Source organism: Lissotriton vulgaris, chromosome 1_1 (genome assembly GCF_964263255.1).
Source record: "Lissotriton vulgaris chromosome 1_1, aLisVul1.2, whole genome shotgun sequence".
Taxonomy (NCBI): domain Eukaryota; kingdom Metazoa; phylum Chordata; class Amphibia; order Caudata; family Salamandridae; genus Lissotriton; species Lissotriton vulgaris.
In genome coordinates, this window is record NC_141685.1 from 1814304004 (window position 1) to 1814331253 (window position 27250).

The 27250-nt window shown below is 45.1% G+C and overlaps 1 protein-coding gene across 1 annotated transcript in view; it reads right to left on the reverse strand.

Annotated features, from left to right (window-relative positions):
- The window catches only part of LOC147751262 (uncharacterized), a 49258-nt gene extending 26070 nt beyond the window's left edge, over positions 1-23188 (reverse strand). The window contains exons 1-3 of the mRNA XM_086933178.1: positions 22931-23188; positions 3316-5104; positions 2794-3039 (exon numbers count right to left, since the gene is read on the reverse strand). Coding sequence (XP_086789304.1) covers positions 2794-3039; positions 3316-5104; positions 22931-23188 — 2293 coding nt within the window. The remainder of the gene's footprint in view (positions 1-2793; positions 3040-3315; positions 5105-22930) is intronic.
- Between the last annotated feature and the right edge of the window lie 4062 nt (positions 23189-27250).

The following is a 27250-nucleotide window of genomic DNA, read 5'->3' on the forward strand; positions in this document are numbered from 1 at the left end:
ACAGTCTAAACCAATTGAATCCCGCTATTTAAACCAAGCGGAAACCAATCATTTTTCACCAAGCAAATCCACAATCGAGCCGCCATCCTTCGTTGCGTTCCCGCCGCCGGACATTTGGAGCCCTGCTGAATATCTTCGGGTAAGAAACGCCCCGGCGCGCAAAAAAATAGAGTAGAGTTCTGCATTTACAGACCGCCCTTAGATCCTGTTTTATATATTATTTTCACTAATACCAGTTACTGTTTTACTTTACAGGCAGGGAGATCTTTTAAACCTTTTTCACACTAAGAGCTCTGCCGAAAATCTCGGGTAAGATGTCTCGCTTTTATTAATGTTCTAAAAATAGTAGAGAGCTGAAATCCGCTCTGTGACTGTTATACTCTCCCCAATTTCTTCCGTTACTGTTTTGCTTTACAGGCAGGGAGATCTTTTAAACCTTTTCACACAAAGAGCTCTGCCGAATATCTCGGGTAAGATGTCTCGCTTTTACTAATGTTCAAAAATAGTAGAGAGCTGAAATCCGCTTTATGACTCTTATACTCTCCCCAATTTCTTCCGTCATGTCCAACAGGCAGGGAGATCTTTTAAATAAACCGCCGTATACTTACCTTTCATGAATCTTGGAACGTCTACATAAAGAGCTCTGCCGAATATCTCGGGTAAGATGTCTCGCATTTATCAATGTCTAAATGTAGTAAAGAGCTGAAATCCGTCTCGTGACTCTAATACTCTCCTCAACAAATTTTTCCCATAATGTCCCATAGGCAGGGGGATTTTTTTAAATATACCGCTGTATATCTACTTTTCACGAATCCTGGAACGTCTTGTTAAAAATTCTAAGGTAAGCCCAATACTTGCCAAGAAGTTTGTAATTCAACAATAAATGAATCTAGACAATTGTAAAAAACAGAATAGCTGGCCTTAAAAATGAAGACATAGAACTGAATTACAGCCGATAAGCCCTAGATAAAATACCTCCCTTTACTAATTTGAACATGAAGCTAGAAAATATCTAGATAGAATAAACAAACTAATAAAAGCCATCATTATTCTTTCCTTTTACTCTTAAAACAGATAAATCAGTTCTACAGAAGTAGACAATACTAAAAATGGCTAATCTATGACAAGTCTCTGGTTGGCGGGAATTAATTTTGAAAAGTCACATCAAATCAGGTAAACCAGATAAGAGCTATCTAACTACATAATTATTGAGGGATGAGAATAATGGATAAACTAATAAACAGAAATGTAATTTCCTACCTCTTTTCCTTTTGAAACACCTAGAATACGTCTGCTACTTAGAAAATACCCGGATATCAATCAGACATTCAATCAACCTTCGGTGTATTTTTTGGTTATTGCTTGTGAGTATCATCCACCGACAAGACATCTATTCTGTGTTAGAAAACTAAGTTAGAATTAATGTGAATAATACAATCAAACAAGCCTTCCCCATATATATATATATCAAGAGGCCAATATATGCCAGTAAGATCCTTCCTTGGAAAGGCCTTTCTCAGTAATTACCCACCTGTTTTTCATAAACATCTCAAACTGAAGGACAGAGTATTAACTCATCTAGACCATTCACTCGAGACACCTTTCCCTCATGATGAGTCTTCAGATAAATGCAAGGAAATGAAAAGAAGAAATGTATAAATAACTCTTAATTAGAAATAGGACAATTTGGCTACTAAGTTAGGATATAAGATATTATATGTTTTCCTTTTTTATTGAACCATGTATAATTAATGCATTTTTTTACATGTATCTTTTTAGAGTTTGTGTGGCTACTCCAGAAGAAGGCGCTGGTTCGCCGAAACGCGCGTAGAGACCCAATTTGCCACTCTCAATTTTTTAACTTATCTAATATGTGTTAACATTTAATGCTATAAATGTATGAACTTTTTATTGATATTGTATGACATATGATTCTATGTGTGTTCATTGTCCTTAATTTCTTGTTTTATGCCATATGTCTTTTTAAATGCTCAAAAAATCGACAATAAAACATATACTTTTCTAATATTTTGTAGCCAATTGTCCTTATGTATATTACACTGTGAAATATTAGTTGCCTAGGTTGTTTTTTGGCGATGCTGCCGTATTCAATTCGCGGGATTACTAGTGCTTGTACTGCAGTTTGGAAGTCTTTGGTTGGCAGGAAGGGTTTAAATTTCCTCAAGGTATTGATTTGGAAGTTCGCTCCCTTAGTAGCCTTGCTGATATGCTGCTGCATGTTGAGATTGGAGTTGAGTGTTATGCCTAGAGATTTTGCTGAATCCACTATGGTGGGTTGGACATTGAGTGCAGTTAGCTGTTTAAGCCAGGTTTGAGTGGTAGAGATCTTCGCGGGAGGTGAGATCAGAAGGAATTCTGTTTTCAGAGCATTGAGTTTGAGATGATTATCGGCAAGCCAGAATTGGGTGCTTCTGATCGTTGAGTTCAGGAGTAAAATGTCATTGGGGGATTGTAATTTGAGATATAGTTGGGTATCATCTGCGTACATGTGAAAAAGTACATTGGATGCTTGTAGCAAGGTGGTGAGAGGTTCCATAACTAGGTTGAACAAAGTTGGTGATAGAAAAGATCCTTGGGGGACGCCTAACGAAACAGGTATTGGCGAGGACATCAGGTTGTTACTCTTGAATTTCTGCGCCCTGTTGTGTAAAAAGGAGGTGAACCACTTGAGAACAGTCCCAGATATACCCATTCTTGTGTTCAAAAGTTCGAGTAAATTCTCATGTTTAACAGTGTCGAATACTGAAGAGAGATCAAGAAGGATGAGGAGGCAGGTATCATTTTGATCTAGGATTTGAAGGGCGTCGTCAATTATGTGAGTCATAGCAGTTTCAGTACTGTGTCCTGCTCGGAAGCCTGATTGATGAGGGTTGAGGAGATCAAACTGATCAATGTGTTTAGTCAGTTGTAGTTGTGCGCATTTTTCCAATAGTTTGGCGAGAGTGGGAATATTGGTAATGGGGCGGTAGTTGTTTAGGTCGGATGGGTCGGCGGTAGGTTTCTTTAGTAAAGGTGTGACTTGTCCAACTTTGAGGGAGTCTGGGATGGTTCCTTGTTGGAGCGAGCTGTTGATAATTTTAGTCCAGAGTGGAAGGAGCAATGGAGAGAAATCTTTGACAGCGTTAGCAGGGAGGGGATCTGTGAGGTGTTTGGAAGGTTTCAAGGTGCTAAGCAGTTTGCCTATTTCTTCTTCAGAGTAGGTTTCAAAGGAAGACCATGTAGCATTGTTTTTTGGTTCAGTGGGTGTTATGCAGTTGGGTGTGGCGAAGAGGCTTGCGTCAGTGCGGAGATCACTCTTTAGGCTGTCAGTTTTTTGGGTAAAAAAAGCGGCGAAGTCTTCACAGGAGGGTGCTTCGCATAAAGTACTTAGAGGTTGGGGTTGTTCCTTGACTTGTGTTATGATTAGCTCAAACAGTTTTCTTGGACGGTGTTTTGCTTGGTCGAGCTGGAGGCTGAAGAAGTTTGCTTTTGAGCGCTTTATTTTCCTGAAGTAGGCGTTTCTCTTTTTCTTCAGGATTTTCAGGTGCAGTGCAGAGGGAGCTGTTCTCCAGGTGCGCTCTGCCATTCGCATGGCTCGTCTATCTTCATTGAGACTCCCGTCGTACCATGGATTGGAGATTTTAGCGGAGACTCTTTTTAGCTGCATGGGAGCCACCTCATTAATTATTGAGGTCATGGCGTTGAGATAGTGGTCAGTCAAGGATTGGACATCTGTAGCGCCCGTAGGAGGGAGCAGGAGGTCGCGGCTGTTTGGGGGTAGGGAGTATGGGTTGAGCTTTTTCAAATCTCTTTTCCAGACTTTAGGTCTGGAGGATTGACCCGTGTTGAGTTTGACTTTTTCATTGATGAAGAATGTGACAATATGATGGTCTGACCAGTCACATGGTTGGATAGACTCAAGTTGGATAGCGTCCTCTTTGGCGATGATAAGGTCGAGGATAGAGCCTTTCTCGTGGGTCAGGCTGTTGCATATTTGGGTGAGGTCCAGGGCGTCGAGGAAGTTTTTAAGACTATTTACCACCGCATCATTGTAATCGTTCCAGTGGAGGTTGAAGTCACCAAGGTATATTTGGGTAGGCTGTCGTCCGGCGTTGGTTGAAATCATGTCCATGATTTGTTGGACGAAGGAGAGGTTGTCTCTGGGTGGGTGGTAAATGCCATGAAGAGAGCATATCGGTTTGCCCTCACTGATAATATCGAAGCAGATGCATTCGTAGGAAGTTGGGGAGGGTAGGGACGATGCAGAGATTTTCAGAACAGAAAGATTGTTCCTGTATATGCATGCGATTCCACCACCTATCTTGCCAGACCTGTCAAGCCTAATGATGTGGTAGTTGGGGGGAACCAGAATGTCCATTATAGGTGTAGACGATTCGGTTAGCCAGGTTTCAGTCAAGATGATTAGGTCAAGGTCCAATGTTAGGATTAGGTCAGCGATGGCGGAGGAGGGTCTAGAAGCCGATCTGCAGTTTAGGAGAGTGCATTTGAGACGGGGTGTGTCAGGGGAGGTAGAGGCTACTAGAGAGAGCGGGACTTTTCTAAGGTTATTCGCGACGGAGAGTCTGTTGTTTAGTGTGGAGGGTCTACGGGGATTTGAGTGTATCGTGGGAATGGGGAGGTGCGAGGCGGTTGGGTGGTTTAGGGCAACTGGGTCGTAGGAGCGGAGGAGGGTGAGAGTGTTGAGATCCGAAAGAGGGTTGCATGTGCGACGGGGGCGGTTGTTGCGATTGTGGGCAGGGATCGCTGTCCAGTGTGGGCGACGGATGCGGTTGTTGCGATTGTGGGCGTGGGTCGCGGTCCTGTGTGGAGGATGTGGCTTGGAAGCGTCAACAGGACGGGTGGAGAGCAAGTTGAGAGGGGGGGTGGTGGTGAGTGAGGTGTGTCTGGGGGGTGTGATGAGTAGCTCCTTGATGGTGTGAATGTCTTCTTTGATGGTGTGAATGTCTTCTTTGAGCTGTAGGAGGGAGGACATAATCTTGTCCAGCGTGGGATAAGTGTGAGTGCTGGGGGTGGGAGTCATGGGTGAGTGGCTGACCTGGGGATTATCGTGCGAGTGGGGGGGTGGGTTGGTGTTCACGCAGGGCTCCGTGGTGTTGGCGTACGGGATGGTGTTAGAGAGGAGAGAGGGTATGGGGCGATGGGAGTGGATGAGGTATGGAGGAGGTTGGTGGTGTAGAGGAGGGCATTGGTAGCGGGCGGAGAGAGCGGGGTGGAAGTGGAGTGTATGTTGGTGGTGATGGGGGAGCCTGAAGGGTAGTGAGGGCTGAGAATGGGGGGGAGATGGGGTTGGGAATTTTTATTGGGAGGCCCCTGCCATGGATCAGAATTCTCTTTGTGCATCAAGCTTGTTTGCAGTAGGACTCTGCCATTACCTGGAATTCATATTTTTCACTTGTAGAATAAACATTTGCCGTCTTGTCTTGCCAGAGACAGTAGACTATTACTCATTATCCTTCATTTTATACATTTTAGTTGTTCTTGTTCTCTTATGGTCATCACAATCATACCAGCAAGGCTCAAATAAAGGATCACCCGAAATACTGGAGTTAGATAAATCCCAGAAATCACTGATATCAGGTCTCTGTAGGTCACACATTAACAACATTAGCTGCTGTCTCCAACACTCATTGATGGTCTTCAACATCACTGTTAGATTTGGGGGTCTCTAGTTGGCACAGGTAAGTACTTGTGACAAATAGGGACCCTCTCCTCTAGACAGGACAAGGGGATTACACTCCTAAAATAACCCCTGCTCACCCTCTAGGCTATGTGGCGCGAGCATTCAAGGCTTATTTCAGAGGTGTTGTAAGTTAAGCAGTTGTGACCACATACAGTAACCCTGTGACAACACTACAAATGGACACCACACAGGTTTTATATAAAAAATAAGTAGACTTTATATAGAGTTACCACAAGACCAAAAACGACAAAAATACACACTATAATTACTTTAAGATGGTAGATTTAAGCTTAGTTCAGTTCAGTTATTAAATGCGACACTCTGCGTCAATGTACCTTAAGTTGTGTTGCGCTTCCACGACAAGCAAGGTCGCAGTGATGGGAAATGCAGCAAAGTTCAGATATAAAGAAATAAAGACATGAAGATCTTCCAGATGCGGCACACTTCTTGGGGATGCGAGAAGTCCTCGGTTCGATGCGTGGACTGCTGCGGAGACACCCTTACGATGCGACGGGAACAGCTCCAGCGGCGACGCTCTTCTCCACGATGCGTGAAGCTTCCGCTCAATGCGACAACTACAGCGGCGACATCCAAGATACGATAGCAGCAGCTCCGACGGCGGCGCGCTTCTCGGGGATGCATGGTGCTCTTGGTCGATGCGGTGCAATGCGACAGTTCCAGCGGCGACACCCTCCTTCGGATTTGTGACGACAGGCACTGCGATGGCGACACGCTTCTTCTCGTTGAGTCGCGCTTCCAGCTCCTTGCGACACGCAATTCCTCAGAAGGCCCAAAACAGCAGCAGGCACTTCCACAAGAACTCTGGATAGCTGGGGGGGGGAGTCTGTTGTCCCTGAGACTTCAGCAGGAGGCAAGCTCTTTTCCAAGCCCTTGGAGACCCTTCACAAGTTGAAAGCAAAGTACACAAAGTTCCTTTCTCCTTCCTTTGGCAGTAAGGCAACCACTGCAGGCCAATCCCCCAAGCAGCACTTCAGCTTGGGAATAGTCTCTCCTCAGTTTCTTCAGGTTCCTCTCCTCAGTAAAGGTTTATTCTTGTAGTCCAAAGTGATCTAATTTCATGGGATCAGGGTCCCAATATTTATACCCTAAAATCCTTTGTTCTCTGAGGGGAGAAGGGCCTTTGCCCAGTCCAAACCAGGTCTGAAGCACTCTGTTTACCAGACTTCTCCTTTCCTTTCTCAGTGCAGGGCAGAAACATCCGACGCCCACAGGAGGTGGAGCCAGCATTGTGGAAGGCAAGCACAGTACTGGAGCACTTTGTTTACCGGACTCCTTCTCTTCTTTCAGTGTGCAGGGCAGAGACATCAGCCGCTCCCCAGGGGGTGAAGCCAGCATTATGGAAGGCAGGCACAGCCCTATTCAAGGTTCAGGTGCAACTCCTCTCTCCCATCTAGATGCAGATCTCTCTATTCACCACTGGGTGACTCAGCCTGTCTCATCGAATTCCCTAGCCCTGTCACTCTCAAAACCAGACATAGGAATACACAACCTAGCAGAGGCAGGTTTGAAGGGTTAGACAAGCAAATACCTACTTTCTAAAAGTGGTATTTTCAAACACAGAATATTAAAATAAACTTCACTAAAAGATGTATTTTATTATTCAGAGGTCAGCCCATTCTGGCCTATGGAGAACAGGTAGTCTTGCAATAGTGAAAAACGAAAATGGCTTTAATTCACTATTAGGACATGCCACACACACCAGGGCTTGACCTACCTTATACTTACTATGCACCCTGCCCTTGGGCCTACCATAGGGGTGACTGATATGAAGAAAAGGGAAGGTTTAGGGACTGGCAAGTGGGTGCACTTGTCCAGTCAGCATGACAGTACCAGACTGCACGCAGGCTCTGCAATGGCAGACCTTAGACACATTTTACAAGGCTGCTTCTGTGGGTGGCAAAACCAGTGCTTCAGGCCCACCAGCAGCATTTAGATTTACACGCCCTTGGCACACTCAATGCACTAGACTAGGGTCTGACAAGTAAGCCAAATAGCCAAACATGGAACCACTGATTAATACATCAATTTACAATAGGGATCACTTGCACTGTGGCACTGGATAGCAGTGGCACAGTGCCCAAAGAATACAACACCAGCAAAAATACATGAGGTAACAGCAAAAAATGGAAGGGAGACCCACGCCAATGGTGCCAGGTCTAACACATGTCCCCTCCAGCTGAAAAGTGGGGAGAACTACCTAACTCCTGGGAGTTCTCTTCACTAAGGCGGAAAAATCTGGACAGACCATCAGCGTTGGCGTGTTCTGTACCAGGGCGGTGTTCCACCATAAAGTCCATACCCTGTAGGGAAATAGACCACCTCAACAGCTTTGGATTCTCACCCCTCATCTGCATCAACCATCTGAGGGGCCTGTGGTCTGTCTGAACCCAGAAGTGAGTCCCAAACAAGTATGGTCTCAGCTTCTTCCAGGCCCAGACCACAGCAAATGCCTCACGCTCAATAGCACTCCACCTCTGTTCCTGTGGAAGTAACCTTCTACTGATAAAGGCTACAGGTTGATCTAGGCACTCTTCATTCATCTGTGACAGAACTGCCCCCACACCATGCTCTGAAGCGTCTGTTTGGACTTGAGAAGTTGGGTGCCAGGAGCACGGGCGCCGTGCACATGGTAGCTTTCAGGGCCTCAAAAGCTTTCTGACAGGTGTCAGTCCAGATCACCATCTTGGGCTGCTTCCTGGAAGTCAGCTCTGTCAAGGGTGCAACAATGTTGCCATACCCCTTGACAAACCACCTGTAACACCCTGTGAAACCTAAGAAGGCTCTCACCTCTTTCTGGGTTTTGGGCGGTTCCCAAGCCAGGATGGTTTCAATCTTGGGTTGTATGGGCGCCACCTGGCTGCTCCCAACTTGGTGTCCCAAGTACACCACGGAACCCTGTCTGATCTGGCACTTACTCGCCTTGATCGTGAGGCCTGCTTTCTGCAGCGCCATCAACACTTCCCAGAGGTGGCGCAGATGTTCCTCCCAACTGGCACTGAACACTGCAATGTCATCCTGGTAGGCGGCACTGAACTCATCCAGCCCAACCAACACCTGGTTGACCAACCTCTGAAAGGTGGCAGGGGCATTCTTCATCCCAAAGGGCATAACACGGAACTGGAAATGCCCATCTGGTGTTCAGAATGCTGACCTCTCCTTTGCCCCATCAGTCAAGGCAATCTGCCAATACCCAGACGTTAAGTCAAACATGCTGAGGTACCATGCAGCCCCTAGCCGATCAATGAGCTCATAAGCTCTGGGGATGGGGTGTGCGTCAGTCTTCGTGACTGAATTGAGCCCTCTGTAGTCCACACAGAACCAGAGTTCGGGTGTGGCACTCGGCGCTGCAGCCTTCGGGACCAAGACCACTGGGCTGTCCCAAGGACTGCTAGATGACTCAGTCACCCCAAGTGCAAGCATCTTTGAGACCTCCTCTTTAATGCAAGCCCTTACCCTGTCAGTTACCCTATAAGACGTGTGCTTCACAGGTAAGCTGTCTCCTGTGTCCACACCATGGACGCACCAATCTGTGACACCAGGAACCAGGGAGAACAGATCAGAAAACTGTCCCAGCAACTGGCAGCAGTCATTCTGTTGCTCATGGGTCAGGGTGGAAGAGAGGTTAACACCATCCACTGACCCATCTTGCTCTGAGGCTGACAGGAGGTCAGGAAGAGGCTTGGTCTCCTCCTCCATCCCAGCATCTGTTGCCAAGAGCATTCCCACTTCAGACCTCTTTAAGTGGGGCTTAAGGCGGTTGACATGTAGGACCCTCAAGGGGTTCCTAGGAGACCGCAAGTCCACCAAATAGGTAACGGGACTCTTGCGCTCCACAACCTCAAAAGGTCCGGTCCACTTATCTTGGAGCACACAGGGCTCCACTGGGGCCATGTTCCACACTTTCTGTCCAGGTTGAAGCTGTACCAGAGTGGCATTCTGGTCATACGAGCGCTTCATCTCCTCCTGGCTGGCTTCCAGATTCACCTCAGCGAGTTGCCTGAAACGCCTAGTTTGGTTTCTGAAGGCCAGCATGTAGCTATATACATCCTGGGGAGGTTTCCTGGGAGATTGCTCACAAGATATACAAAAAACGGGAATCAAAGCATAATTGCCTGCACCAGTCTTAAAATCCCTTATCAGTGTTGAAGAAACTAAAGGTGCAAAAAACGGGCTTGAGGCACAATTCGCTATACCTCCTCAATTCAAAAGCTGATTCAAAGAACCTTGCATTCCTCAAATATACATAAGCATAATAGCCCGGCACACTTTATGCACAAATGTTACAAATACACAATCAGTTCAAAGGAAATTGTTCCAAAGACGAGTCGATGTTTGATTTCAGTTCATTCTTTATTTTTCAGTCTTTAAAAACTTTTGAAACCGCCAACGCGTTTCGTCCCATCCAGGGACTTCTTCAGGGCTACAAAAGTACATATAAGAAAAGCTATTTACAATTCATAAACAACTATATTAAAAAAACATCGACTTTAAAATATCAGATTATTTCTAATAAAACAGATTGTTTCTTTGTAAAATAAGATTTTTCTAGTGTCATCATATTACATTTGCTATTGTATAGGTATGGAACCCATAACCAACATGGATACTAGGCAAAAAGAGGAGATGGGAGGAACAACTCCATCTGTTACAACATGATACATGTACTAAGACATTCAAAGGAAAAACATACCTTGTAATGTAAATACAAACTATTCTGATTGATAATCTCTCATATATTCATAATTGATGATTCTGTAAGGTGATCAAATAATTTATATCCAATTATTTTGGGGAATAGGTGTATTGGCTTTATTTACATCAATTCCAACTGATTTAAAATCTAGTTACTTTTAACTTTTAGTTAGTGCACTTCCTCATACGTTAGATGTAAATTTAGCAGCTAAAGAATCTCTGATAAGAAACAGTATCCTGAAAATAGATAAAGTGTATAATTCAGTATCATGCTCTATGTCTTATCAAAGCCACACCTCCTATTCACTAATAGGTTGACATTCAGTATGTTAACTTTAAATCTAATCTATGGAAGTATTTACTAAAATCAGTATTTACTGACATGTTAGATTAAGGTGAAACAAATTTGTGAATGTTCTAACGGTCCTGCCCCATTTGTGGCTACGGTATCATCACTAAAACCGATGTCTCAGTACAGGCAAAAAAGGGGTCTCCCAAAACCAGTAAGCTCACACGAGCCATGGGGTATCAAAAAACATGGTGAGAGAAAAAACCAAATGATGCTCGTAGTCTAGTCACCACGAAAATACAGAAACGCGGCACACGAATAGGTTTCACTAGCGATGTCAAAAAAAGACCAGCAGCTATATTTAATGTAGTTTGAGATATTGAGTTTTAGTAAAGCATCAACTTGTTAGACATAAATTCAGATAATGTTCGTATGTAAGGGAAGCGCAAAGTAGTGCCTTAAAGGCCACAATTTTTTGCATTTAGTTACATTTTAACATGTCGATTCCAATCCATATATCGAGCCGTCTTCCTATATACGGAAATGCCACAAGTTTGCTAAGAATATCGCTAGTGAAACCTATTCGTGTGCCGCGTTTCTGTATTTTCGTGGTGACTAGACTACGAGCATCATTTGTTTTCTCTCACCATGTTTTTTGATACCCTATGTTCTGACTGCTACCTGTGTACTATTGGGTGGTAATACTAATAACATAGGCGGCGGAGATACGCGACAGCCAGCGTGCTTTGGTGCATCTCAAAAGTGGCGCTGTGTTGACAATTCGAATGTAACATCTTTCTGATGTAGCCTGGGATATATAATTGCCCTTGCTTTTACTAGTGATATTATTAATGGCTCGTGGGAGATTGCTCCCAGCCTTCCTTAACCAAACTTAGAGGTCCTCTGACTGGGTGTCCATAGAGAAGCTCCAAGGGACTGGACCCTAGAGATTTCTGTGGCACCTCACGGTATGCAAAGTGTAGGCACGGTAAGAGGACGTCCCACTTACGCCTCATGGGTTCCTCAAGATCATAATCATGCCTTCAGGGTCCGGTTGAACCTTTCAACCAGCCCATTTCCTTGGGGGTGGTAAGGAGTGGTGAACTTGTAGGTTACACCACACTCCTGCCACAGGGACTTCATATACTTGGAAATGAAGTTGGGTCCCCTGTCAGACACTACCTCGCGAGGGAATCCCACTCGGGAGAAAATTCCCATCAGTGCTTGTCCCACCACGAGGGATGTCACTGTCCTCAGAGGTATGGCTTCCGGGTGCCGGGTGGCATGGTCCACCAAGACCAGGATGAACCTGTTGCCCATGGCTGTCTTGGGGTCCAGTGGCCCCACTATGTCAATCCCCACCCGCTCAAAGGGGGTACTGACCACAGGGAATGGCTGGAGAGGAGCCTTGTGCTTCCTCCCACTCTTTCCACTTGCCTGGCAAGTCTGACAAATCCTGCAATGAGTATCAGAACTCTTGAGCATTTGGGGCCAATGAAAGTGGGTGACAAGCCTTTCAAAGGTCTTGTCCTGCCCCATATGTCCTGCTAACGACACATCATGAGCCAGCCCCAGTAGGAAGGCTCTGAACTTCAGGGGTACCACCAGCACACGGGCTAACCCAGGTTCAGCAACCTTAGGCTCACTATACAAGAGACCATTCTCCCAGTAAATCAAGTGTGACCCTGACTGATCACCCGCTGCCTGGCTTGCAGCCTGTTGCCTCAAGCCCACAAGAGAAGGGCGCTCTCTCTGTTCCTTGCAAATTTCCTCCCTGGAGGGGCCTCCTTCTTGCTGCCAATGGGTCAGTTCAGGCAGGTCCCCCAGTTCAACTACCTGCTTCCCGATAGGCTCCAGGGCATCCCCCTCAGGGTCTACCTCCTCCTGGGCCGTGGAAACTTCAGGAGTCGGTTTCCTGTGTCCCTCGCCACTTCTCTCTTCGGCAGGGTCCTGGGCCTCCCTCTCAGTCTCCAGGTCCTCTTGAGAACCCCTACTGGCTGACATTGACCGGGTGGTCACGCACGCCCAGTCAGGCAGTCCAACCATCTTCAAGTGAGTTGTTTTCTCCACCTTTTCCCAAGGGGAGCCCTAAAATCATTTCCCAACAAACAGTTTTAGCTCAGTCTTATCTCCATTAAGCTTGAGACAAGAGAACTCCATCCATTTAGCCACTTTCACTAGACAGGATTCCAGGTCAAATAGGCAGTTCTGCGAATGGTTAAGGGGAACCACCAATTGCATGTCATCTGCATACATGACGATGTTGATCCTGTTTGGCACGACTATCTCAGTGAGGGGTCTCATATACATATTAAACAGTGTGGGGCTCAGTGATGATCCTTTAGGTACTTCACAGCTGAGCAACAGGTTATTGGATGTGTTACCTCCTTCAAAAACCTGGAACGATCTGCCATTTAAGCATAACACGGAACTGGAAATGCCCATCTGGTGTTCAGAATGCTGACCTCTCCTTTGCCCCATCAGTCAAGGCAATCTGCCAATACCCAGACGTTAAGTCAAACGTGCTGAGGTACCATGCAGCCCCTAGCCGATCAATGAGCTCATAAGCTCTGGGGATGGGGTGTGCGTCAGTCTTCGTGACTGAATTGAGCCCTCTGTAGTCCACACAGAACCAGAGTTCGGGTGTGGCACTCGGCACTGCAGCCTTCGGGACCAAGACCACTGGGCTGTCCCAAGGACTGCTAGATGACTCAGTCACCCCAAGTGCAAGCATCTTTGAGACCTCCTCTTTAATGCAAGCCCTTACCCTGTCAGTTACCCTATAAGACGTGTGCTTCACAGGTAAGCTGTCTCCTGTGTCCACACCATGGACGCACCAATCTGTGACACCAGGAACCAGGGAGAACAGATCAGAAAACTGTCCCAGCAACTGGCAGCAGTCATTCTGTTGCTCATGGGTCAGGGTGGAAGAGAGGTTAACACCATCCACTGACCCATCTTGCTCTGAGGCTGACAGGAGGTCAGGAAGAGGCTTGGTCTCCTCCTCCATCCCAGCATCTGTTGCCAAGAGCATTCCCACTTCAGACCTCTTTAAGTGGGGCTTAAGGCGGTTGACATGTAGGACCCTCAAGGGGTTCCTAGGAGACCGCAAGTCCACCAAATAGGTAACGGGACTCTTGCGCTCCACAACCTCAAAAGGTCCGGTCCACTTATCTTGGAGCACACAGGGCTCCACTGGGGCCATGTTCCACACTTTCTGTCCAGGTTGAAGCTGTACCAGAGTGGCATTCTGGTCATACGAGCGCTTCATCTCCTCCTGGCTGGCTTCCAGATTCACCTCAGCGAGTTGCCTGAAACGCCTAGTTTGGTTTCTGAAGGCCAGCATGTAGCTATATACATCCTGGGGAGGTTTCCTGGGAGATTGCTCACAAGATATACAAAAAACGGGAATCAAAGCATAATTGCCTGCACCAGTCTTAAAATCCCTTATCAGTGTTGAAGAAACTAAAGGTGCAAAAAACGGGCTTGAGGCACAATTCGCTATACCTCCTCAATTCAAAAGCTGATTCAAAGAACCTTGCATTCCTCAAATATACATAAGCATAATAGCCCGGCACACTTTATGCACAAATGTTACAAATACACAATCAGTTCAAAGGAAATTGTTCCAAAGACGAGTCGATGTTTGATTTCAGTTCATTCTTTATTTTTCAGTCTTTAAAAACTTTTGAAACCGCCAACGCGTTTCGTCCCATCCAGGGACTTCTTCAGGGCTACAAAAGTACATATAAGAAAAGCTATTTACAATTCATAAACAACTATATTAAAAAAACATCGACTTTAAAATACCAGATTATTTCTAATAAAACAGATTGTTTCTTTGTAAAATAAGATTTTTCTAGTGTCATCATATTACATTTGCTATTGTATAGGTATGAAACCCATAACCAACATGGATACTAGGCAAAAAGAGGAGATGGGAGGAACAACTCCATCTGTTACAACATGATACATGTACTAAGACATTCAAAGGAAAAACATACCTTGTAATGTAAATACAAACTATTCTGATTGATAATCTCTCATATATTCATAATTGATGATTCTGTAAGGTGATCAAATAATTTATATCCAATTATTTTGGGGAATAGGTGTATTGGCTTTATTTACATCAATTCCAACTGATTTAAAATCTAGTTACTTTTAACTTTTAGTTAGTGCACTTCCTCATACGTTAGATGTAAATTTAGCAGCTAAAGAATCTCTGATAAGAAACAGTATCCTGAAAATAGATAAAGTGTATAATTCAGTATCATGCTCTATGTCTTATCAAAGCCACACCTCCTATTCACTAATAGGTTGACATTCAGTATGTTAACTTTAAATCTAATCTATGGAAGTATTTACTAAAATCAGTATTTACTGACATGTTAGATTAAGGTGAAACAAATTTGTGAATGTTCTAACGGTCCTGCCCCATTTGTGGCTACGGTATCATCACTAAAACCGATGTCTCAGTACAGGCAAAAAAGGGGTCTCCCAAAACCAGTAAGCTCACACGAGCCATGGGGTATCAAAAAACATGGTGAGAGAAAAAACCAAATGATGCTCGTAGTCTAGTCACCACGAAAATACAGAAACGCGGCACACGAATAGGTTTCACTAGCGATGTCAAAAAAAGACCAGCAGCCATATTTAATGTAGTTTGAGATATTGAGTTTTAATAAAGCATCAACTTGTTAGACATAAATTCAGATAATGTTCGTATGTAAGGGAAGCGCAAAGTAGTGCCTTAAAGGCCACAATTTTTTGCATTTAGTTACATTTTAACATGTCGATTCCAATCCATATATCGAGCCGTCTTCCTATATACGGAAATGCCACAAGTTTGCTAAGAATATCGCTAGTGAAACCTATTCGTGTGCCGCGTTTCTGTATTTTCGTGGTGACTAGACTACGAGCATCATTTGTTTTCTCTCACCATGTTTTTTGATACCCTATGTTCTGACTGCTACCTGTGTACTATTGGGTGGTAATACTAATAACATAGGCGGCGGAGATACGCGACAGCCAGCGTGCTTTGGTGCATCTCAAAAGTGGCGCTGTGTTGACAATTCGAATGTAACATCTTTCTGATGTAGCCTGGGATATATAATTGCCCTTGCTTTTACTAGTGATATTATTAATGGCTCGTGGGAGATTGCTCCCAGCCTTCCTTAACCAAACTCAGAGGTCCTCTGACTGGGTGTCCATAGAGAAGCTCCAAGGGACTGGACCCTAGAGATTTCTGTGGCACCTCACGGTATGCAAAGTGTAGGCACGGTAAGAGGACGTCTCACTTACGCCTCATGGGTTCCTCAAGATCATAATCATGCCTTCAGGGTCCGGTTGAACCTTTCAACCAGCCCATTTCCTTGGGGGTGGTAAGGAGTGGTGAACTTGTAGGTTACACCACACTCCTGCCACAGGGACTTCATATACTTGGAAATGAAGTTGGGTCCCTTGTCAGACACTACCTCGCGAGGGAATCCCACTCGGGAGAAAATTCCCATCAGTGCTTGTCCCACCACGAGGGATGTCACTGTCCTCAGAGGTATGGCTTCCGGGTGCCGGGTGGCATGGTCCACCAAGACCTGTTGCCCATGGCTGTCTTGGGGTCCAGTGGCCCCACTATGTCAATCCCCACCCGCTCAAAGGGGGTACTGACCACAGGGAATGGCTGGAGAGGAGCCTTGTGCTTCCTCCCACTCTTTCCACTTGCCTGGCAAGTCTGACAAATCCTGCAATGAGTATCAGAACTCTTGAGCATTTGGGGCCAATGAAAGTGGGTGACAAGCCTTTCAAAGGTCTTGTCCTGCCCCATATGTCCTGCTAACGACACATCATGAGCCAGCCCCAGTAGGAAGGCTCTGAACTTCAGGGGTACCACCAGCACACGGGCTAACCCAGGTTCAGCAACCTTAGGCTCACTATACAAGAGACCATTCTCCCAGTAAATCAAGTGTGACCCTGACTGATCACCCGCTGCCTGGCTTGCAGCCTGTTGCCTCAAGCCCACAAGAGAAGGGCGCTCTCTCTGTTCCTTGCAAATTTCCTCCCTGGAGGGGCCTCCTTCTTGCTGCCAATGGGTCAGTTCAGGCAGGTCCCCCAGTTCAACTACCTGCTTCCCGATAGGCTCCAGGGCATCCCCCTCAGGGTCTACCTCCTCCTGGGCCGTGGAAACTTCAGGAGTCGGTTTCCTGTGTCCCTCGCCACTTCTCTCTTCGGCAGGGTCCTGGGCCTCCCTCTCAGTCTCCAGGTCCTCTTGAGAACCCCTACTGGCTGACATTGACCGGGTGGTCACGCACGCCCAGTCAGGCAGTCCAACCATCTTCAAGTGAGTTGTTTTCTCCACCTTTTCCCAAGGGGAGCCCTAAAATCATTTCCCAACAAACAGTTTTAGCTCAGTCTTATCTCCATTAAGCTTGAGACAAGAGAACTCCATCCATTTAGCCACTTTCACTAGACAGGATTCCAGGTCAAATAGGCAGTTCTGCGAATGGTTAAGGGGAACCACCAATTGCATGTCATCTGCATACATGACGATGTTGATCCTGTTTGGCACGACTATCTCAGTGAGGGGTCTCATATACATATTAAACAGTGTGGGGCTCAGTGATGATCCTTTAGGTACTTCACAGCTGAGCAACAGGTTATTGGATGTGTTACCTCCTTCAAAAACCTGGAACGATCTGCCATTTAAGCATAACACGGAACTGGAAATGCCCATCTGGTGTTCAGAATGCTGACCTCTCCTTTGCCCCATCAGTCAAGGCAATCTGCCAATACCCAGACGTTAAGTCAAACGTGCTGAGGTACCATGCAGCCCCTAGCCGATCAATGAGCTCATAAGCTCTGGGGATGGGGTGTGCGTCAGTCTTCGTGACTGAATTGAGCCCTCTGTAGTCCACACAGAACCAGAGTTCGGGTGTGGCACTCGGCACTGCAGCCTTCGGGACCAAGACCACTGGGCTGTCCCAAGGACTGCTAGATGACTCAGTCACCCCAAGTGCAAGCATCTTTGAGACCTCCTCTTTAATGCAAGCCCTTACCCTGTCAGTTACCCTATAAGACGTGTGCTTCACAGGTAAGCTGTCTCCTGTGTCCACACCATGGACGCACCAATCTGTGACACCAGGAACCAGGGAGAACAGATCAGAAAACTGTCCCAGCAACTGGCAGCAGTCATTCTGTTGCTCATGGGTCAGGGTGGAAGAGAGGTTAACACCATCCACTGACCCATCTTGCTCTGAGGCTGACAGGAGGTCAGGAAGAGGCTTGGTCTCCTCCTCCATCCCAGCATCTGTTGCCAAGAGCATTCCCACTTCAGACCTCTTTAAGTGGGGCTTAAGGCGGTTGACATGTAGGACCCTCAAGGGGTTCCTAGGAGACCGCAAGTCCACCAAATAGGTAACGGGACTCTTGCGCTCCACAACCTCAAAAGGTCCGGTCCACTTATCTTGGAGCACACAGGGCTCCACTGGGGCCATGTTCCACACTTTCTGTCCAGGTTGAAGCTGTACCAGAGTGGCATTCTGGTCATACGAGCGCTTCATCTCCTCCTGGCTGGCTTCCAGATTCACCTCAGCGAGTTGCCTGAAACGCCTAGTTTGGTTTCTGAAGGCCAGCATGTAGCTATATACATCCTGGGGAGGTTTCCTGGGAGATTGCTCACAAGATATACAAAAAACGGGAATTAAAGCATAATTGCCTGCACCAGTCTTAAAATCCCTTATCAGTGTTGAAGAAACTAAAGGTGCAAAAAACGGGCTTGAGGCACAATTCGCTATACCTCCTCAATTCAAAAGCTGATTCAAAGAACCTTGCATTCCTCAAATATACATAAGCATAATAGCCCGGCACACTTTATGCACAAATGTTACAAATACACAATCAGTTCAAAGGAAATTGTTCCAAAGACGAGTCGATGTTTGATTTCAGTTCATTCTTTATTTTTCAGTCTTTAAAAACTTTTGAAACCGCCAACGCGTTTCGTCCCATCCAGGGACTTTTTCAGGGCTACAAAAGTACATATAAGAAAAGCTATTTACAATTCATAAACAACTATATTAAAAAAACATCGACTTTAAAATATCAGATTATTTCTAATAAAACAGATTGTTTCTTTGTAAAATAAGATTTTTCTAGTGTCATCATATTACATTTGCTATTGTATAGGTATGGAACCCATAACCAACATGGATACTAGGCAAAAAGAGGAGATGGGAGGAACAACTCCATCTGTTACAACATGATACATGTACTAAGACATTCAAAGGAAAAACATACCTTGTAATGTAAATACAAACTATTCTGATTGATAATCTCTCATATATTCATAATTGATGATTCTGTAAGGTGATCAAATAATTTATATCCAATTATTTTGGGGAATAGGTGTATTGGCTTTATTTACATCAATTCCAACTGATTTAAAATCTAGTTACTTTTAACTTTTAGTTAGTGCACTTCCTCATACGTTAGATGTAAATTTAGCAGCTAAAGAATCTCTGATAAGAAACAGTATCCTGAAAATAGATAAAGTGTATAATTCAGTATCATGCTCTATGTCTTATCAAAGCCACACCTCCTATTCACTAATAGGTTGACATTCAGTATGTTAACTTTAAATCTAATCTATGGAAGTATTTACTAAAATCAGTATTTACTGACATGTTAGATTAAGGTGAAACAAATTTGTGAATGTTCTAACGGTCCTGCCCCATTTGTGGCTACGGTATCATCACTAAAACCGATGTCTCAGTACAGGCAAAAAAGGGGTCTCCCAAAACCAGTAAGCTCACACGAGCCATGGGGTATCAAAAAACATGGTGAGAGAAAAAACCAAATGATGCTCGTAGTCTAGTCACCACGAAAATACAGAAACGCGGCACACGAATAGGTTTCACTAGCGATGTCAAAAAAAGACCAGCAGCCATATTTAATGTAGTTTGAGATATTGAGTTTTAGTAAAGCATCAACTTGTTAGACATAAATTCAGATAATGTTCGTATGTAAGGGAAGCGCAAAGTAGTGCCTTAAAGGCCACAATTTTTTGCATTTAGTTACATTTTAACATGTCGATTCCAATCCATATATCGAGCCGTCTTCCTATATACGGAAATGCCACAAGTTTGCTAAGAATATCGCTAGTGAAACCTATTCGTGTGCCGCGTTTCTGTATTTTCGTGGTGACTAGACTACGAGCATCATTTGTTTTCTCTCACCATGTTTTTTGATACCCTATGTTCTGACTGCTACCTGTGTACTATTGGGTGGTAATACTAATAACATAGGCGGCGGAGATACGCGACAGCCAGCGTGCTTTGGTGCATCTCAAAAGTGGCGCTGTGTTGACAATTCGAATGTAACATCTTTCTGATGTAGCCTGGGATATATAATTGCCCTTGCTTTTACTAGTGATATTATTAATGGCTCGTGGGAGATTGCTCCCAGCCTTCCTTAACCAAACTCAGAGGTCCTCTGACTGGGTGTCCATAGAGAAGCTCCAAGGGACTGGACCCTAGAGATTTCTGTGGCACCTCACGGTATGCAAAGTGTAGGCACGGTAAGAGGACGTCCCACTTACGCCTCATGGGTTCCTCAAGATCATAATCATGCCTTCAGGGTCCGGTTGAACCTTTCAACCAGCCCATTTCCTTGGGGGTGGTAAGGAGTGGTGAACTTGTAGGTTACACCACACTCCTGCCACAGGGACTTCATATACTTGGAAATGAAGTTGGTTCCCCTGTCAGACACTACCTCGCGAGGGAATCCCACTCGGGAGAAAATTCCCATCAGTGCTTGTCCCACCACGAGGGATGTCACTGTCCTCAGAGGTATGGCTTCCGGGTGCCGGGTGGCATGGTCCACCAAGACCTGTTGCCCATGGCTGTCTTGGGGTCCAGTGGCCCCACTATGTCAATCCCCACCCGCTCAAAGGGGGTACTGACCACAGGGAATGGCTGGAGAGGAGCCTTGTGCTTCCTCCCACTCTTTCCACTTGCCTGGCAAGTCTGACAAATCCTGCAATGAGTATCAGAACTCTTGAGCATTTGGGGCCAATGAAAGTGGGTGACAAGCCTTTCAAAGGTCTTGTCCTGCCCCATATGTCCTGCTAACGACACATCATGAGCCAGCCCCAGTAGGAAGGCTCTGAACTTCAGGGGTACCACCAGCACACGGGCTAACCCAGGTTCAGCAACCTTAGGCTCACTATACAAGAGACCATTCTCCCAGTAAATCAAGTGTGACCCTGACTGATCACCCGCTGCCTGGCTTGCAGCCTGTTGCCTCAAGCCCACAAGAGAAGGGCGCTCTCTCTGTTCCTTGCAAATTTCCTCCCTGGAGGGGCCTCCTTCTTGCTGCCAATGGGTCAGTTCAGGCAGGTCCCCCAGTTCAACTACCTGCTTCCCGATAGGCTCCAGGGCATCCCCCTCAGGGTCTACCTCCTCCTGGGCCGTGGAAACTTCAGGAGTCGGTTTCCTGTGTCCCTCACCACTTCTCTCTTCGGCAGGGTCCTGGGCCTCCCTCTCAGTCTCCAGGTCCTCTTGAGAACCCCTACTGGCTGACATTGACCGGGTGGTCACGCACGCCCAGTCAGGCAGTCCAACCATCTTCAAGTGAGTTGTTTTCTCCACCTTTTCCCAAGGGGAGCCCTAAAATCATTTCCCAACAAACAGTTTTAGCTCAGTCTTATCTCCATTAAGCTTGAGACAAGAGAACTCCATCCATTTAGCCACTTTCACTAGACAGGATTCCAGGTCAAATAGGCAGTTCTGCGAATGGTTAAGGGGAACCACCAATTGCATGTCATCTGCATACATGACGATGTTGATCCTGTTTGGCACGACTATCTCAGTGAGGGGTCTCATATACATATTAAACAGTGTGGGGCTCAGTGATGATCCTTTAGGTACTTCACAGCTGAGCAACAGGTTATTGGATGTGTTACCTCCTTCAAAAACCTGGAACGATCTGCCATTTAAGAAGGACTGAAGCCAGGCGATGACATCACCTGAGACTCCGACATTTCTAAGTCTATTAAGAAGGATGTCATAATTGACCGCATCGAAGGCTGAGCTCAGGTCGAGGAGGATAATCATGGCTGCTCCTCCTTGGTCGAGAATTTTGTTGGATTCCTCCACTACAGCAAGGAGGGCCGTTTCCGTGCCATGTTGTGGCCAGAATCCGGTTTGAGAGAGGTGCAGTAAGTTGTGCGATTCCAATAACTCAGAAAGAATTATGTTAACATATCTTACTTATCCCAGGTAGAGGTGAGATGGGTCGATAGTTACTCAAAACCTCAGGATTTAGATTTGGCTTTTTGAGCAGTGCCTTCACTATAGCATGTTTCCATGAAGGTGGAACTTGGCCGGTGGAAATAGATACATTCATCACTTCCAGTATGACTTGGAGTATGACTTCCTCGGCCGTACGTAGAAAGTAATGGGGTCCCGGATCAAGCGGAGAGCCGGATTAAAATTTGGAGAACATTTCTGATAAAATATCCAAGTTCATGCTTGGAAGTTCTTCCAGTAGATGTTCAGTGCCTGGAGGGAGATTGTCTTTAGACAGGAGATCACTCAGACAAGGAGAACCGGGGGAACATATTGTATATATCCTGAATATTTTTGTGAAAAAATTCTGAAAGTTCATTGCAGCGGTCTGGGGTGTCCTGGCTTGGTATCTCTGGAGAGGGAAGCTTAAGAAGATATGTTGCGAAGTGAAAAATTTCCTGCGGGGTGTTAGCTGCTCAATTGATGTTTTCTTCATAGTAAAGTGCTTCATAGTAAAGTCTTGTGCCTTTTTTATTATAATTTTGAAAATTTGTAAAGACTATCTGTATTTCTGTTTACTTCATTCATTGTAATCTTTCCTCCATTTCCTTTCCAGTCTTTTACAAGTTTGTTTATGTTCCTGAAGCCTAGGTGAATGAATACCAAGGTGACCCTTTTTCTCTTGCCCTTTTAGAGCTAAGCCTAATCGGGATAACTACATTCAGGGAAAACTCTATCCAGTAAGTACATTTTTAAGTGCCTATGGTAAGATTAGGATCTAGCATAGGCATGGTGTTTGTGAGCGCTCGCATCTAGGAGTCTAGAGATAGTAGGCCCTCGGACGATCCTGGATGCAGATAGGTTTAGCAGCGGTGGATTGAGTCGATGTATTCAAGAGAATAGGGATCAGAAAATGATCAGACCAGGGCACGGGTTAGGGTCACTTACTGAAAGCTTGTCATTATTAGAAAACACAGGATCCAAATCATGGACTTGGTTGTGGGTAGGACCTTTAACTTTTTGTATTAATTGAATGGCTAGTAGCTCTCGGATAAGCTCAGAGGCTTCAGAGGCTTCAGATTTGGTGGGGTAATCTAAGTGCAAATTGACATCTCCTGAGAGAGTGAAGTTGGGAGAAGAGCTTGCATTAGCAGCAACAGTGTCTATGATGTCGAGTGCCTTTTCTGCATCTAGGCGAACTGCCATTGCAGACAAATTGTGTTGGATCATGTGCATTACTGACATGAGGATGTGGAGGTTAAAAGTTGTTGACTCATGTGGAATAAACCCAGCCTGCTCTGGTATTACCAGAAATTGCATCAAAGTATGAGGTCCCTGCACTTGTATCTTGGCAAAAATGTTGTCATTTGCCCTGCCATCAGTAAGGACTGTGGCCTGTAAGAAGAGCATTCCTGGGGATCCCTCCCCTGCTTCAGTAAGACCCCCTATACTGCCTCCCTCATAGAAGGGTAGTAGGGTTCCCTATTAAAGTGCCTTACTATACATCCAGCAGTTTTGGGAATAGCAAGTCCACATATTGGGAGTCTGTTCACTCCAAGAGACATTAACGCTGGGCAGCGCTGTGATAACTAGTTTGATATCCTCCAATGTGAGCAGAAAGTTAAGTAGCTCCCTCAGCACACCAGCCACCCAGCCCAATATATCTCCATGACATGTGTCCATTTCTGAATCCGTTTTATCTAAAGCTTCCCATAATAACTCTTAAATGTATGACGTGTGCCGCTTGGTTCAGTTGTTAGTTCACCATCACTGTTTTTAATACAAAGAATTGGGCATACTTCATTTTGAGTTCTGGTTATCGTTCTACCCAGCGTTCTACCCAGTCTATCTCCTTCACTAAACCCTCGAGCTCTTGCCCATTTCTTCAGATATAATACTTCCCTGTCTGCAGCCTTCCGAAATTCCACCAGTTTGCCATCCCGTGTCAATAGAACAGCCTTCTCTTTAGTGTTGCAGTATTCTGCGTTAAGAAGTTTAAGTTTACCCTCTAATTGAGCTAGTAGTCCCCGAATAACTGAACTTTTCGAAACACAGACCCCTGTAATGTAGGCCTTAAATACTTTCCACAGGATCCTCACCTCTGTAACTGAAATGTAATTTATTTAAAAAAAATGTAAAAATGGCTTCCCGTACCTCATGCCTGAGCACTTGGGGCCTGATGTAGGTCGGTCGGTAACGGGCGAAATCGGTATTTTCGTCCGTTACCGATCGGTAAATAGGCGAATGGTATGTAGGGGGCATTATTTTACTGAATCGGTAAAATTACCGATTCGGTAATTTTACCGATTCAGTAAAATAAGTATTCGGTAAATTTACCGATTCGGAGCCACCCATATGTAGGTGGGACTCTTCAGAGTCCCAGGAGCCTTAACGAATCGGTATTTTACCATCAAATCCAATTTGATGGTAAAATACCGATTCCGGTGTGCATGCACATGTGTGCATGCACACCTATGCAATGTGACAGGCAGACCTGCCCTTAGGGCAGGTATGCCTGCCACAAGGCACCCGTGCCTGTTTTGGGGGTGCCAGAGGGTGTCAAAGTGACACCCCCTGCACCCTTGTGTAAATCGGTATTTACCGATTCGGTAAATACCGAATCGGTAATGCCCATTCATTCCTATGGGCTTCAGCCCATAGGAATGAATGGGCATTACCGATTCGGTATTTACCGAATCGGTAAATACCGAATTAATCCGATTCGGTATTCCAGCACATCTGGAATACCTACATGTCGGACCCATAGATTTACCGATTTTAAATTACCGAATCGGTAAAATTCGGTAATTTAAAATCGGTAAATCTTTCCTACCTACATCTAGCCCTTGATGTCTTATTTCATTACCTCTAAGTTTCCATCTAAGGGGTTGTCTAAAATGCGAAGGACCAATATCAAGGACCATTTTGACGGGGGGATGGTCAGATAGTGTATGGAGGAGTATTTTTATGGCATGCACTAGGGGCACCTGGCTACCGGACAGTAACCACATATCTATACTTTAGTGTGTGCTATGCATGGGTGAGTAAAAGGTGTATTTGGTGTCAGCCGGGGTATTAGCCTTCAAACATCCAATAGTGTAGCCATTTCCATGATACGGTGCAATGGCAAGCTGGCCCTCTAAAGTGGCAAGGATAGCCCTTGGATCCCTATCTACTGTGCCAGAAAGTGCAATATTGTAATCTCTGCCCTTAGTCAAAGGCCATAAATATTTACAACAAGGGGTGGTGAGGGACAGAGTCTCTGAATTAAGCAGAAAGCTCTCACCCAGTCAAGAGATCAGGGCTAGATCCAACACCTTAGTCAAAGGTCAGTAACGAAACGTATTACATTTTAGTAATAGGTCGTCAAACATTTTGGGTCCTCTACATTTGGGACATATAGATTCACAAGAAGCAGTTTTTCCCCTACAGAATGGCAATCAGTACCATAGACCATCCTAGACTGTCATTTAAGCATTCCTCCAGTTGTAAGCGTAATGATCTATGTATTAATGTCACCACCCTTCTTGAGTACGTTGAGTACAATGGGAAGATTCTGTGCTGTCCCTACTTCAGCGCAAATTAAGGTTCGAGAGAGCGGCGAGAAGTGTGTCACACATTTCAAGTAATAACAGTGATATTTCTCATTTGCATTTCACTTTACCTGTCTCCCCCCTCCATGGTTACATCCTATGGCAATGTGCATCATCAAGACTGTGACAGTTTTCCTTTCCATGCTACTCTTGTACTGCAAAAACATAAAAACCAGTACTTCCAAAATTTTCCAATCCCCTTCAACCCCCCCACCCATGTCAACCCCAATTGTTACCGGAAGCACAAAATCCAGAACAAATAACAAAACCCCATAAATCAATAAGTGTGTGAATCGGTTGTGCACTACATTTTCAGGGGGGGTACAGGAGCACAAACGGACCAGGCCTTTTTAATGTCTATTTGCCTATGTGAACCATCTCCCTTCTTCCATTTCAATCAAAGATAGTGGAGAAATATGTGAATAACCTTTTGACTGATGTCCCAGTCAGAGCAGAACCAAACTTGAGATCCTTCACAGAATGGTTTCAGACCTTTCTATATTACTAAATCTGCTCTTTTGACACTAGCTGAGAACTTACGCTGTGCCCCAGTCTTTTGGTACTGTATATATTTTGACCAACTGAAGAAACAGTATACCATTTTGTTGCCGAAAGTGGATTGTATTACATTGTATATACATATTCTTATGATTTAAAACGAAGATGATTGAATAAAAGAAAATGATTTACTATTTGTATTTTCTCTTGATGAATTGAAATTCATGTTCACTTCAGTGACAACCCTTCAACTGTAAAGTTAAAATTTAAATAATTCGCCTAAGGAATATTGTTTTTTGTTAGTGCCCCAGACGCTGGCAGCTCTCCTGCACTGATTGTCTTAAACCTAAGTGCCAACTTTGACACAGTCTCCCATGCGGTTCTGCTATCCTGACTCCATGAATTGGGGGTACATGGCAAAGCCCATACTTGCTTTACCTCCTATTTAAGGGAACAGTCTATTTCCTTATCTCAAAGAGCGTTGCTACACAGCGTACCCCAGGAAATTGCGCTAAGTCCTACTCTCTTTAATATCTATTACAGACCTTTATCTGATGTGGTGAAGTCATTTGGGATCTCATTGGTGTCCTGTGCTGACGACATTCAATTAATTATCTCTCTATCTACAGAGTCGATGGATTGTGGAGCAAATTTTCGAGATCGTCTAAGAGCTGTCACCAGCTTGAAGCATGACATCTGCTTAAAGCTGAATGCTAATAAAACTAATCTCACGCCTGGATTATTGTGACATTCTATAACTGGGGGCTAAAAGATTTGTCTTGAATTGGCTACAAGTTGTCCAGAATGCAGCTGCCAGATTACTCCTTTCCCTCCTCTAATTCTGCTGCGTTTCTCAGCACCTTGCCAAACTTCATTGGCTGCCTGTCGATAAGCGTATGCAGTTCAAAGCTCTATGTATCTCTCATAAGATCATTTAAAAGCAAGCGATCCCCAGTTTGGCTGCCTTGATGCAACCATATTTGCCTGCTTGAGACATACGCTCGGTAGACTTGATTTTGGTCCTTATACCCCGCATCCAAAGAGCCAGAGTGGGAGGATGCTTCTTTCGAGTCCTGGATCCGGCCTTATGGAACTCTCTGCCTTTTTAGTTAAGAAAGATTCAATTTTGTAGTTTTCAGTAAGAGCAGCATATGGAAGGAATTTAGTGCATGTGCCT